The 14,998-nt window shown below is 52.1% G+C and overlaps 1 protein-coding gene across 4 annotated transcripts in view; it reads right to left on the bottom strand.

The window, feature by feature from the left end:
- The window catches only part of Bin3 (bridging integrator 3), a 39,863-nt gene that overhangs the window by 8,888 nt on the left and 15,977 nt on the right, over positions 1-14,998 (bottom strand). For 2 of the 4 annotated variants that reach the window (XR_007347026.1, XM_015499492.2), the window contains 5 exons: positions 13,521-13,569; positions 8,520-8,560; positions 8,101-8,162; positions 3,035-3,171; positions 2,486-2,526 (listed from right to left, as the gene is read on the bottom strand). Coding sequence is in view for 3 of the 4 variants with exons in the window: in XM_015499492.2 (XP_015354978.1) it covers positions 2,486-2,526; positions 3,035-3,171; positions 8,101-8,162; positions 8,520-8,560; positions 13,521-13,569 (330 nt within the window). In the remaining variant the exon portion in view is untranslated. Of the gene's footprint in view, positions 1-2,485; positions 2,527-3,034; positions 3,172-8,100; positions 8,163-8,519; positions 8,561-12,979; positions 13,091-13,520; positions 13,570-14,998 lie in introns of those variants that run through there. The other 2 variants (XM_048801612.1, XM_048801614.1) reach the window with 2 other exon arrangements.

The raw sequence follows: 14,998 nt of genomic DNA, 5'->3' as shown, positions 1-14,998 counted from the left end.
GGCACTGGGTTTGATTCTCAGCACCACATAAAAATAAAATAAAGGTCCATTGACAACTAAACAAACAACAACAAAAAATTAACGTTACAAAAAAAAAAAAAAAAAAGAAAGAAGGCCAAGAAGTCAGACTCTCTCTGCTCAGTCCCTGCTGTCCCTTGGTAAATTAGTGGTAAGAGATGGGGGACAGGATTCCCTGGACCCGGTCTCAGGAAATACTCTGCTCCCAAAACCCACTCAGATCACACCTCCCCCTGCCCACCCAGCCCTGCCTCCCTGCTCCTCAGCGGCCTCTACCACCCGAGAAGTCAGTTCCGAGGACACACGCTCAGGCTGGCGGGGTGGGCTGGCACACCTTCCCCATTCCATGGTACTGTGCCAGGTGGCAGTGAGTACACCTGGGCCTGCCTTCCTGAGGCTCCAAAGTACCTCAGGTCTGATTCACATTTATCCTGGAAGGGACAACTGGCTGGGCCCACCCCAGGTCTTTCCTACTGGAGTTTGACCCATTGGGCTGTCCTTCTCTTGCTTGCCCAAGCTTCATCAGCAAGCTAGCTCTCCGGGAGGCAGGGAGGCAGGGAGGCAAAGCGTGGGGTGAAGGGAGAGCGAGGAGGGAAAGAGGCCGGCTGGGAGGTGGGCTGGGAGCAGCCGGCCTGGTGGGGAATGCCTGCCATTCCTCATCTGTGCCCACGCAGCCGGGATCTTCCACCCACCAGGAAAGGGAAATTGAAAGCATCCCTGTCCGACATGTGAACGGGCCAGGGACCGGGGATTAGAGGCTGAGCCCCCTGGGGGGCAGGCTGGGGGCGGCAGGGTGGCCATGTGGCCATGATCTTCATCAGAGGACAGGAAAGCTGCAGTTTCCTGTTTCCGGTCCTGGGGTCCCTGGGAGCTTCTCTCCTGGCAGAGGAAGCAAGTGGGGAGGAGGCAGCAGGCTGTGGTGGTTTCTGTGGTCAGGGGAGATCGCATGTTGGCTGCGGGCTGCAGGGAGCAGCCAGCTTGGGCAGCCAGGCAGGCCGGAGGGCTCATGCAGGGGTCAGAGGATCCGCTGCGGAGATGGTGGCCGCCCCCTCTGCCACGCCCCCACCTTCCTGGCAGGTGGTGGGCTGTGCCTGTGGTGGGAAGCAGCCGGGGTTTCTCTCTGTTTGGCTGCAGGATCTGATTTCAAGGCCGCCTCGTTGGTTGTGAAACAGAGACAGGAGTCAACCCCCTGCTCTCTGAGCTGGTATCCCTGCCGGGCTGTGCCAGCCTGTGGCTACCTCTGGGACCCTGCAGCTCTCCACACGGAGAAGTCCTCTTGTGGGCAAGGTCTGTTCTGTGTTCCTTTCACTCAGCTCTGAACCTTTGACCTGTAGATCAGGCCTCAGAGTCACAAGCACTCAGGCTCATCCTACACCCAGCTCCCCATGTGACCCTGAGACAGGTGGGTGAGTATGACTGGGAGGCAGTGGGTGGTAAAGCCTACTCTGGGGATGCTGGGTGGCAGGGAAGGAGGCAGGAGGAGAAATCCCTTTGTGCACCAGCTCGGCCTAGCTTCCCACTGCAGGCCTGGTTAGGAAGGAGTGCTTGAGGGGTTAGAGGTGTTTTTCCTAACCCCACCCCTTGGACTTGTACAGCGAAGGAATAGATCAACACCCCCCAACACAAGGGACTGGAGGATCAAAAACTGCTCTCTTCATCTCCCTCTGGGCCCTGATCCAGGCCTAATGATAATTAAGCAGGGCCTCATTACCCAGGGCCTGGCAAAGCAGCTGCCAGGGACCACCACAGACGAGGTAATAAAGTGCAGCTGCTGGGCTGGAGCACAAGCCTTTCTAGGTCAAAGCCGAGTGGGAGAGGCCAGGAGAGGAAGGACTTGGGAGCTTCAAGGCTTCAGTCTGCTCCTCCCTCCAGGGCCCAGGGAACAGGCCTGTCTGATCACTGACCAAGGCCTGCCAGACAAAGATGAGTCTTGCGGAAGAATTCCTGGTCCTCACAGGTCACGAGCTAGAGGGATCTCTCCAGGCAAGACCCCACTGCTGCACCCTTCCCCATGTGTGGCCACCCCCACGTTTCCAAAGCTGAGGGCTGCAGGCAGCTGCACTCCCACCCGGTCTGAGATGAAAGGCCTTGCTCATGTCCGCTGAGGGCTGGCCAGGATCTCTGCTGGCCGAATCCAGCCAGCCCTGGCCCCACGGGTCCCAACCGGGAGCAAAGGGGAAAAGGGCCAAATGACCGACCGACCACCGGAGCAGTGTCTGGCGCCATGAGGGGACCAGCAGTTCCCGGCTACCTCAGAGCATGTCTGGCACTGACAGTGCTCTGGAGCTGCTGGGAGTCTGCACCCAGAGAGACACAGATCTCATGGCTGGAGCCCCTTTGAGCCTGTCTGTCCCTATGGGGGTCTGGGTACAGGCTGCTAGATAGGCTCCTTAGTCCCCAAGTGGTCAGTTAACCTGCCTTTCCCTTAAGTGCCCTGAGGCCTGTGTTCCCAGATGACATTACTCACTTTTTCAAGGGTTCAATCACAGTCTTTTGGATCTGGTTCACCTGTCAAAGAAAAACCCAATGGCATCAAAACTGGGGGACTTAGACTCTCCCTAAAAGGGGAGGTTGCAAGTTCCTTGGAAGGCAGAGATCCGTCAGGCCCTTAAAAGCAAGGACAGAAAGGGGATGCAGAAGGAGAGGCAAGGTGGCACCCCTTAACTCCGTAGCTTGAAGAGGCAGAGAGATCAATCAGGAGGCCCAAGGGCCAGGTCAAGTTCATCCCGTTAATGCTGCTGGTAAGGCTCAGACATTGCTCAGTGTGGAAGCCTAGGTGGGGGCTCGAGAGAGCTTCAGGGGCCCTGCATGAGCAGACCTGCCATGCGTATGTACCCTCATGGCCTCACAGTAAGGGGTACACCTCACAGGAGCCATGGGAAGAGGATGCAGCCCAATCAGGGAAGAGGCGGGTGCGGGCTTGCAATACAAGGACTCCAAGGACCGAATGGCCCAGATGGAGAGGCAGAGGGGGGAGGTGCTAGTGCTTGGTCACTAGAGACAAAGACTGAGTCACCTTTTCTTGGTTGAAGGCATCCATCCGCTTCATGGCTGTGTCCAAGGCTGTGACCATGTTCAAAAAGTCTTGGTCTTGCTCACAGAGGGGATTGGAAAGTAAGTCCAGGGATATCTTCACGGCAGATTTCGACATGGCTGTAAGAAGTCAAAAAGTGGTGAACCATTGAAGGAACAGGTTCAAGGTCTCCTCAGTGCTTCCTGCTTTCCCATGGCCCAGGGACCTGCAGCCCTCTTCCCATGCCACAGCTATTAAAATTACATGGCACCACAGAGCCATGTGGCCCTGAGGATTGAACCCAGGGCCTCATGCATGCTAGGCAAGTGCTCTACTACTGAGCTACATCCCAGCCTCTTTTATTTTACTTCAAGAGAGGGTCTGGCTAAATTGCCAAGTCTGGCTTCAAACCTGGGATCCTCCTGCCTCAGTCTCCCCAGTAGCTGGGATTATAGGTATGCACTACTGTGCCTGGTTATCCTCAGTGTTTAGTGCTTATTTCTGACTATCTAACACCACATCAAGGAACACTTTCACAAAGCTTTATGGATTACAATGACTTCATTTTCTAAACTCTAGGTTATACTAGGATCATTTGGGTGGGAATCTGTAAAATATCCATCTCTGGCTCCAGAGATTCTAATTCAGCAAACTGGGAACCTGAGAATATGTATTTTATAAACCTCTCCAGGTGGCATGGCTGTGAGGCTTTGGCCTCCCTTGTGTACACAAGTAAAAGCACTCCAGTTTACACCTGGCTCAGCACGCTTTCACTGTAAAGGGCCAAAGGGTCCTTTGTGGACTGGAGGAGGCAGCTCAGAAACCTGTTGGCTGCTGAGGTTCTTGGTCCCATAGTTGTTTTCAGGTCTCAATTATTTGCAATCAAAAGTCTCGAGGGGCAGGAAGATGGACTGGAGGGTGCCTGTCCATACCAGTTTCAGAGTACATCTGGCTTCCTTAGGGGGGGAGACGAGATTTTGAAAGCATTTTCTCTCCCTCTCTCCCTTGCTTCTCTTCCTTCTTTCCCTTTCTCTTTCTTTTTTGTACAGGGATTGAACCCAGAGGTGCTTAACCAGTGAGCCACATCCCAGCTCTTTTTATTTTGAGACTGGTCTCACTAAGTTGCTTAGGGCCTTGCTAAGTCGCTGAGTCTGGCCTCAAACTGGTGATCCTCTGCCTCAGCCTCCCAGGTTGCTGGGATTACAGACCAGGCCACCACATCTGGCCAAATGCATTTTCTTACTACTTGTATGTCACTGAATTTAAGACACTATCAATTGTGTGTGTGTGTGTGTGTGTGTGTGTGTGTTGCTGGGAATTGAACCCAAGGCTTGTGCATGCCAGGCAAGCATCTACCACTGGCTATACCCTCAGTCCAAAACATTACCAGTTGTAAAACATACCATTGCTGCATAAACCACTAAGAAAGAAAGAAAAATGCTGCCAATGGAACCAGAACACACCATCAAGTGTTATAGTGCTTAGAAGTCAGACATGTTACAGTGAACAGTGTCTTAGAATTAATGAAGGAAGTCCTTCCTTCCAGCTGATCAGTATGATCTTCCCTCCACTCATCAGGTGCCAGGAACCCTGAGCCCAGTGCTATCCTGAGGAAGGGCCTGCTTCTCGACTGTGGGTTAGAAAGAACCTGAGCCCTGGGTAAGAGGGGTCCTGCCTGGCCCAGCCCCTCTACAAGGCATCAAAGAGGCCCTGAGTAGCCAGCGGCCCGTTCTGAGCACCACCTAGGCTCCCCTGGGATCTGGGAGAGGGCTGCAGTCACCTAGCAAAAGGGCCAAATGGGAGAGAAGACTGGAAACGTAAACTTTCCAGAAATGTTGAAACAACGGAGGAAGAAACACTTTAAAATCTGTGAAGTGACTTTGTAGATTAGGAACAAACATTATGCATAACTTGATTTGATTATGAAATGATCACATATGGCATAATTAAAAGATAATAAAAACCTGGATAAAGCTGGAAAATTTCTGAAAAATGTCTTCTACTAATTTTTCCCCCATATTTGATGGAAAAAAATCCAAAAGCTGGGGGTGGGGAGACATTCTTTCTCTGTTTCTGCTTTCCCAGTGCCCACACCTCTGACTCTCATGTGAAGTCAATGAACTGCATCTCTCAAGCCACTGGCTCAGGAGCAGAACTGGGTCTGGAATCTCCTTAGGCACACAGCCCGGTGCTCAGGTCAAGAAAGCCCTGCTCCCCTGGCCTAGCTCACATTCCTCTCTGTCTCTGCCTAGGCTCAGCAGGGCATGGCTAGCCAGCACAGCCCCAGAGGCTGGTGGGTTTTGAACCTCAGAGAAAAAGAGGGTCATGGGTCCCCTTGAGTCTTCTGAATTGTAGGATCCAAAGATCCCTCAGAGACTGATCACTCTGAAAGTCCTACAACTTTTTTGAAAGAAAGATCAACTTTTTTAGAAAAACAACTGGGGATTTTAGATTCTATCTGGGGAGCTCAGGAGCTTCTGAAGTCAGGAAAGGTATAATTCAATTCCCCTCATTGTCAGGGTCACTGGCTCTTTCAGTGTATCCCTGATCTGGCTGCACCAGTGTCACCTGGACATGCATCAAAGACACATCTCTGGGTCTCATTCCAACTGGATGAATCAGAGATCTGGGGGTGGGCCCTGAGCCCACCAGTGATCCTGCTGCCACCAACATGGGAGGCTCTGGGTGTGGCTGTGAGGCCGCAGCCGTGTGCCCAGTGAGGAAGAGCCTACTCTGCCCACACTCTGCTCCTCACTCAGGGGCCAGTAGCCCTCAGCTCCAGGAGCCACCCACCTAATCCTAAGTTCTCCATAGCCAGACTCCTTTTCATGGATCCTGATGTTCTACTTGGTTCAAAGCAACCCACTACGAAAACAACAAGCCTTCACTCCACTCGCGCTCTCACAGTGCAGCTGCCTGAGGAGGAGGGAGGGGAGGAAGTGGCTCACAGCACCTCCCCTGCTGAAGACAGTGCAGAGCAAGAGACAAATGCCATCCAAATAATGCAGACCCCAGAACACACAGAACAGATAAACCCCCAAGTCCAACCCTTGGCTTGGAAACGTGAGGGGCCAGCCGTGAAGTGGCTGTGTTCAGGATGCCCATACTGTCAGGGTTAGCAATGGCCCGAGGCTCTGGGGCCCTGACCAAAGGGGCTGGCCCTCCTTGCACAGGCGGGCAGCTTTGCTGGTGGCTCCCAGCTTCTAGAAGGTAGAGAACCCTGCTCCCGGGGAAGGCACACTTCCCTCTGATCAGCTTTTTAAAGTGCCCTTTACTGGAAAGATGCATGTTTATGTAAGTAAATGGGTGAAGTCTTAGCATCTGGGAAGAAAATGAGAGAGAATCCAAATTTTTGCCTGTGCTAGGGACCTTCCATTGCACATCAAGTAGGACTGGGTCTTCTAATGCCACCCTGAGCTGCTCAGTACCTTGTGCATTCTGGATGGCCTCTGGAGACCTTGATGCTGCCCATCTGGACTTGGCTCATGAGGCACCCATGCCAACACAGATGGGCTAAGGTTCTAGAGTGAAAACTCTGCCATTTCTACTAAGAGGGGGGCAGAGGAACAAGTGAGATGGTGACAGAGGACAAGCAAGAAAGGGGTAGACTTTTCTGTCCTGAGACAGGGGACTGAACTAAACGGTTTATTCTCTCATAAAATGGACATCTCACATTCCCTGTCAATCTCAAGTTTAGAAGAGATAATGAGGGTAAAAGTCCTAGGAGAACTCTTCCAGGGCTTCACCGCCATCACGGAGCACTTGTATGTGGGTGGAATGGCCAAGTGCAGGAGATGGATCCTCACCTGAGCACACAGCCTCTGAAGAAAAGCCTGCTCCACTCAGGGCCTTGGCACTTGCTGGCCTCTTCGTTCAAAGCACTGTTTCCTCAGATATTCTTGATGGATGATTCCCTCGTCCCTTAGGACTGTGTGGAAGGGATCCCTCCTCAGGGAGGCCTCCTCCTGCACCCTGTCACGCTCCTGCCCTTATTCTTCCTCATACTATCACTGTAACATGGCATTATAACATATACTCATTGACTTCTTATGTCTCCCCTCCTTGGACGGGAAGTTCCTGTTGAATCCCTAGCTCTGAGGCACGGGTCCAGCATTTATAAAGTGAGAGAAGGTGGAGAACCCTGGTCAAACCTAAGTCTCCCTCAGATTCTACTCTAAAATGACATTCACACATGCTGACCCTCTCTGAGAGGCCACCACATGCTAGTGCTGCTCTTGGTGCTTTTTACTAAGAGCAACTGAACCAACTGATTCACCGTCACATCAGCCGGAGGGATCAGAACCTCGAGCACCTGTGTTTTCTAGACCAGGGAACTGAGGCACAGTGAGTTAGCCTGTGGTCCAAAGTGACCGGGCAGGGCAGGAATTAGTGGCAAACTATTGGTCAAGTGCGGGGTGTCCTGGGGTGGAGACAGTAAGGGAGCACTGCTCCACTGCTCCAGCTGCTGGCTGGCTCCCTGGGGACAAAGCCTGTGGACACAGTCTCCTGACACTGCCTGACTTCAGAGCTGTCTTTGTCTCAGAGCTCCTGGGCCTAGCTTTTCCTCATCAAATAAGACCTCTTCAGCCAAGAAGCCTCCCCAAGGCCTTGGCCATTTCCTGGCACCTGCTGGCTCTCACTCACCACAGACCTTTCAGTGCCCTTCACAACAACAAATTTATCCTGAGGTATTAGGCCATATACTTTAACCCAACTCTGTTTAAATGCACAACAGCTTCAGTTCCTGTTACCACAAGAAAACCAGGAACTCTTGTTTCTGTGAGCAGGGAAGGCACTGCCTGAGCTGATGGCCCAGATGCTGAGTAGTGGAGGCACCTCTGCTAGAAGTTTCTACTGGCCAGGGTTCTATCCTAAGTGGAATTCCAGGAGAGCCTTGTACTCATACCACTGCCACAGTAGGGCAGGAGGAACTGGTGCTCTGACCTCAGGGCACTTCTCAGGGACACTATTTTGACATTCTCTGAATGTGGTGACTTACAAGTCATCCCCTGAGGGAGCAGGACACCCCCAACCCTACCAGCCACACCAGGCGTGGGCAGGGCACCTACCCAGGTCAGCATCGGTGCTCTTCTTCATGTCCTTCTGCAGTCTCTTGGTCTGCTCCTCCAGCCTGCAAGGCAGGGGCAGGCCTGGGTGCTGGGCCACACGGCACTCAGGCTCCTCCGCCCCTGACCTGAGAAGGCCCACCAGGGAGGGAAGGACCTCTCCATGGGGCTCTTACCCCAAACTGCATGTTCTGCAGGAGGCCAAGTCCCCAAAGGCTACTAGTAATGACTGTTCTAAAGCCATCTGCTGGGGGAGAACTGGCAGCCTGGTGACCTGAACTGGCCTCAGCTTCCAGGTGCTGACAGGGCTAATGAGTGGCCCACTGACTGGTCAGAAGGAGACAGGTAGGGTGGGGAGGGAGACCTAGCAGGAGGTATTGCCCTTCCCCAACACCGGCCTCATCCCGGGGTTTGACACTCACTGCTGGAGTTTTCCATACTCCCTTTCAAAGTCTCTCTCCACCTGTAACAAAAGAGATAACTCGATCAACAGAGAAATGACAACACAATGGAAAACATCTCCCAGCCTGAGATTCTCCACACCCTCCCCATCTGCAGAAAACAACGCAGTCCAGTCCATGCAAGCTCCAGCAGATCCTCAGGGACACAGTATCCCCTGTGTTCCCAAAATTAATGAAGTGTTTGACTTGGGAGAAGGCCTCTCCTCCCAGAGGGGCCAGCCAGGCAAGTCACAGCGGATTGTGGCTCTGCTCTGCCACCACGGGGAGTGAGGTGCCAGGCTGGGTGCCCTCTCTTCGCCCCCACTCTGGTGGCGGTCAAAGTGCTCTGCAGTATGACTGAAGTGCACCCAGGGAGGCAGCAGGGCATGGAGAAGAGGCCGGCTGCAATTCAGGACTGGCCCTGCCTCGCGGCAGCCAGGAGACTTTGCGGGACGCCACCCGCTCAGCCTTGGTTTCCCCTCCAGTCCTCCTGCCGGCAGCTGGGTCTGCGGCAGGCCAAGAAAGTCCACGTATGTGACTGCAGGTGGCAAATTTGTTCTGGGAACAGGGAAGGGGCTCTGTCTTCAGTTTAGAGGATAAGCAGAGATAGATAAGATATGAGCTCTGACTAGCTGTGGAGCTTAAAAATATTTCCTCTCACTCCAGAGCCTCACTTTCTTTTCTGGTAAAAGGGTAACTAACTTCAGTTAGTCAGTCGGGTGAACTTGAGGGGCTACAAAGCTTACACTGCTTAAACAGGCAGTATGTGCAGGGCACGAGCCAGGTGGCTGGCCCACCATGGTGCTCACTGAGGGTGACGGTCCAGAGTGTCTGTGAGCCTCTCCTGCACTGAGTGATGGAAGTAGCCTGGGGAGGCAGACTGGGCTGTCGTCTTTCCAGCAGAAAGGAGAAGCAGCCCAAAGTGCACAGGCAATGGCAGCCAGGTAAACTCTGACCGTGGCTAAGCATGAAGCACTGTGCTGGGTGCTAGGACAGTGTGTGGCTCCTGCTCAACCTCAGAGGACATGTCTTTACAAGTTAAAAGTAGTTTTTCCAAAGACATGAAATGAAAACTAAGCATTTCTTAGTCAGTCAAGCTTTCCCCGAGATCTACAGCACAGAGTAGGTGCTTGCTCTCTGGGAGGAGCCCTGCGCTGTGCCTTTGGCTCCCAGTCCTCTCTTTTGCAATCCCCTGAGAGTGCTGATGTGTGTGGGATGTCAGAGAACACCTGGTTTCCCTGCCTGGGGACTGCTTGAACTTGCAGAGAGAGGGACCTTGGGTTTCCAACTAGGTGGGATTATTCAGGTTTGACGAGAAACTTGAGGTCTCACGCTGGGAGCTGAATGAGGGTGAATGAAGTGGGACACGACCCTTCTACCTGATGCCACTCAAGGCCACCTGAAGCCTAAAAGGAGAAGTCTAAACATTCTGCTTCCCTACTTGCAGGGAGGCAGGTGCAGGCTGCTTCTGTAGCTCACTGGCTCCAGATCTATCCACAGAGGAAAGACCCACCGGGGACAGCACCAAAATCCCAGCTCCTTAGACAATGGCTAAGGGAATAAAAGGACACATTGGAGCCACATTCCAAGGTATATGCCTTCTGAGAGAAAGAGCCAAGCAAAAAAGATCTGAACATCTTTGAATGCTTGATGCCTTTGCCAAAACGGCCACTGGAGCCCAGTCAACAATGCAAGTGTAAACACATGTGCACGGACCTTCAGGGGACCAGTCAGGCTGGGCCTGGCGGGCCAGGTTAGTGCAGGGAAAATCAAGCCCCAGACAACTGCCCTCAGCTGCTCCCTGCATTCTCTGGGGCCCGGGTGCAAGGGAGGGGCTGTGCTGCTTGCTGCTGTATCTGCTGGTCTAGGCCAAGCCCTGGTGTAGCAGGAACTAGGAATGTGTTAAATGAATGAAAGGTCTGTTTTCCCAAAACTTGAACTCACAAGTGAAATGAAAAAGGAGGCCAGGAGGCAGGGCCAGGGCTCCAGGGCCGGAGCTAAGGTGTGTCACATCAGAGCTGAGGCATAAGGGGCACTCTGAGAGCCCCTTTTCAAGGGATGCTCTCGGGGGACAGCTGCCTTCTCTTCAGTACACTCCAAGATGAAGGAGGGTGAGGGAAGTGAAGGTTCCTCTGCTCAGCATGAAATCTTCCTCAACTGGAAAGGCTTAATGTGGTTACTCCTTCTTGCCCTAACTTTGCAGGGCACCTACCTAGCTGGGGATCTTGGTGTGTGCTTTCCTTTGCACATAAGACTGGGGTAATCCTGTTGCACAGGACCATAGAAAGGAAAGCTTTGAAGTGCTGCTCCCTGCTCCTGGGTTAGGTGGGGAGGTGTGGCTTTTCTCCACATCAGGATGCCCCAGTCAATTTATGGGCCCTGAGGGGCCAGAGGGAACTAGGCAGAAGGCTAGCATGGGGAGGTAGGGGAGCTTTGTTCCTCCGCCTTGGTGCCAATGGTCAGCCCCTGCAGAGAACATGCCATTCCAGCCAAAGCTTTGACAATGGTGGAATGTGCATTAATAACCTGGGCAAAGGAGAGCAGCAGAGCAAAGACACAATGCTTTCTTTGTGGTTGACAATTGAGTGCCCTGTGCCAAAAACCTCCTGAAACTCCCTGAAGATAACATGAGCATTTCTTCCCATGACAGGGGTGCCATGACTTCCAATAACCCGGGCGGCCACATCTGCTCCCCTCCCTGAGAGTGCCTGGGCAAGAATACCAGAGTGCGTCACTGCCATCCGGGGGCAGCTGCCAGAGATGCTGAGACAACCACACAGACTAGGCCCGCTCTGGGGGCTGGAGGAGGTAGGGAAAACGCGACTCTGAAGAGGGAGGGTCTTACTACATATACTTCAGTGCCCTGGGGAGTTGAGGAGAACGGGCCAAGCAAGCAAGCAAACAACTCTATTCCAGACCCCAACTCGGCTTTGACTCCTTGTGAGAGATCAAAGGCCCAGCCCATGGCCCGGGGAACTGAGCTGCTTGGACAGGCTAAGTCCTCGATGGCTTATGAAGGAGTCAAATCCGCTGGCTTTCTGTAGTGCATCGCACTGAAGGCTGGCTACGGGCCAGACACTGGGCTAAGTGCCTTGCATCTTGCATGCACTGCCTTGTGTCAGACTGAGATGCCAGCCATGCCATCTTCATCTCACACATGAGAATGCTAAAGCTTGGAGAGGCCAAGGAACACGCTCAAGATCAGACACGATGTGACAGAACCAGGATGGAAACTGAGGCTGCAAATCCAACATGGCTTCTTCCCACTCCCTGGTCTATGTGGGCGAGCTGAGGCTGTGAACCAGAGGACAATCCCACCTCAAGTGAGTTGGACGCAAGGGAAGAGGGAAGCCACATGTATCTGTTTTTCCCCTGGGTCCTTGCTACCTCTCAGGGCAAAGGATTCAAGATTGTTCTGTCTACAAACTCTGGCAAACAAGTTGAAAGTACGTTCTAGCCTTTGCTTTTTTTGGGGAGAACAAAGGCCATTTCGATGAAGGTTAGGGTGTTGGGAGGGTTTTTTGTTTGTCTCTTTGTTTTTGGTAGTGAGGATCGGAATAAAAGACCCTTCTCAAAACCACTTCCCTTTAGGATCTGCCATGGATTAAACTCTAGAGGCTCAAAGCCGCACCTTCCCACTTCCTGTAGCTGGCTGGAGCCGGCATTTGCACGCCCAGATTCTTTGGGCTTCAGCTGGAGGCCTCCACAGATGGTCAGCCCCTGCACGGGAGGCAGTGGAGCCTCTCAGTGACCTGCATCTGCATGAAGCAGAGGAGGACTCTCTTAGCTCAGACCCAGCTCCTTTCAAGTGACTTCACTTGAATTTCCCAAAGATGGTGCCATTGGTCAGATGTGTGCTGAACTTCCTACCAAAGTAAAGCAGTAGTTTGCCTGTGGTCCTGACAGCTGAGCTGAGGAAGGAGAGTCAGTAAGACATGGAGGCCTATCAAGGGTTGGGACAACGGATAAGAGTCTACTGAGTAGACAGAGTAGAAATTTCTGAAGTTATTGAGAGAGGGGCTCTACAGTTAACCACCAGGTTAAAACCAAGGACTACACTCCGATTGGTGGAAGAGGGGCTGAAAAGGCTACTCCAGACTAGAATTCCCAAACTTCAAAGGTCTTCACAGTGAGAAGCAGCACAAAGCAAGGGAAGGAGTACTCGGACCTGAGTTCTAACTCCAGTTCTGCCAGTCCGGCCTTTTCACACTTTAGCAGTCACCACCACTCATCAGGAAAAATCAGGAGGTTGACCAGATGAGTTCTGTGGGCTTCCAGCTAGAATTCAGGTTCTGTGAACTGAGGTTCTCCTCTCCCATTCTGGAGATAAAATAGGGCTCACAGCAGGTAGCAGCCAGTCATCCCCTCTCACTGGTGACTCTGGATCATGGGAGAGGACACATTTGATAGGGCAGACAAAGGGACGAGGGGCACGAAGTTACCTGGTCTTTAGTGGAGGAGATAGCTAAAAATAAAGTCTGGGGGCTGGGGATGTGGCTCAAGCGGTAGCGTGCTCGCCTGGCATGCATGCGGCCCGGGTTCGATCCTCAGCACCACATACAAACAAAGATGTTGTGTTCGCCGAAAACTAAAAAATAAATATTAAAATTCTCTCTCTCTCTCAAAATAAATAAAGAAAGAAAGAAAGAAAGAAAGAAAGAAAGAAAGAAAGAAAGAAAGCAAGCCTGGGCTGTATCTTAGGTAGGGAGTCTGTGTTCCAGGATCCTCTTAGGAAAGACTACTCAGAAGCAGAGCCTTTGCCATACCTTTGTAAACCACCAAGAATGGGGAAGATCCCCAATACCCCGGAACAGGAGGCCCCTGCAAGTCCCAGTCTTTAAGAGGTTCTAGATCAACATGACTGGCAATAAGGCCTAGGTGGCTATCTTCTCAGCTCAAGATGTGCGGAGTCAAAGCTTTGGTTCTATGCAGAGGCGATGTAAGATAGAACTGAATCTCAGAGGGAAAGACGAGGCTACTCACTGTTTTGGGTACAATCTGTTTCTTGGGCTGCCCAATCTTGAAAGGAATCCTGGAAGAGACAGAGAGACGAGAATACCTGAGAAATGGGGAAGGATGTGGTTGAAAGAATGGATGCACCATGGGTGCTTCTGCCCCAAGAGGGTAAGGAGTGGCTGAAGCTCACTATCTGACACTGGTACCCCAAGCCCTGGAGGGCACAGGACCATCATACCCAGGGCCTTGTTCTAGAAAACAGATCCTCCTATCCAGTGTCCCATGCAGGCTCTTGGGCACCACCTCCTTCCCCAGCACATGTCTTATGAACGGTCTGTCATTTAAATACACAGCCATATATATATGGCAGGAAAGGGACACAGCCCCAGATAACAATCACTACAAACCTTGTGTCCTGAGGAGCTACAAATGAGAAATCAGAGGCTCACTGTAACAGCTGTCATTCTTGGAGACATGGCTTTTAAAACTCCCCACAAAAATCACTATCATCTATACTAGGTGCTTCATTGCTTCTCTACAGGGGGACAAACTGTGGGTCTGCAGGCTTCTTGGGAAGCTGAGGAAAAATGACAAATTACATGGCCATTAATGAATGGTTGGGCTGGGTTAATCCCCTGGGAAAATGGACAAAATCTAAATGCAGCTAACTCGGAGAAACTGGGATCCAGCCTGAGTCTTCCCAAAACTTACTAAGAAGCTCTGCACCTCAGAGTACCCACTGTAACCTGGAAGAAGCCTGGCCTAAGGGAAGGAAGGTCACGGGGGTAGGACTTGAGTCGAGGAGCAACTACTTGGTCCACCTCCCTAAGCAGGCTGTCATTTGGCAGCTAACTGCTACACTGAGACTTACTTTCCTCCTCTGTAAAATGAGTGTAGCAAACTAGAAAATTTAGAAGTTTCCTCCAGATACTGAAAATTCTGATTCTATTGAGCCCAAGAAGAGAACTATGGCCAAGTTGGAAAGCCAACACAGTACAACCCAGTAGTGACAGGAACAGAGTGCCACTGCCTCACCTAGTGGCAGGTAGGAAGTGAGGGAATCCCTGGAAGCAGCTGGAAGGGGCCAAAGCTGGCTTCTCCCACGGCTCTCCTAGAAGCTGTGGGGTACAGGTAGAGGCTCTGCATCCGAACCTTCCATTCCATCGGCCCCATCCTACCTTCCACTCACGCCCCCTTGTCCCAGAGCCTGCTTGCATTTAGCCCAAACTGACCAACACTGCTGCTACACCCAACGGTATAATTAACTACCGATAATAACCCCAGACAACAAGCCAGTTGAGGGGATGGGCAGCCTGAGTCACAGAGGTTTAAATTTAATTTCTGGAGGACATCCTGTTTATTGTTAACCCAGCCCCATAATTTGGGAGTGTTAACCCTTTGGGGGCTGACTGGTTCACGTGGCTTCTGTAAACTAATCATCTCAGGCTATGCAATTACCAGAAAGGAAAGGTAAACTATGGAAGCTAGGGAAGAAAAATCGAAAT

Source organism: Marmota marmota, unplaced genomic scaffold (genome assembly GCF_001458135.2).
Source record: "Marmota marmota marmota unplaced genomic scaffold, marMar, whole genome shotgun sequence".
NCBI lineage: Eukaryota > Metazoa > Chordata > Mammalia > Rodentia > Sciuridae > Marmota > Marmota marmota.
The sequence above is the reverse complement of the archived record's forward strand: the minus strand, read 5'-3'. Positions and strand labels throughout refer to the sequence as shown.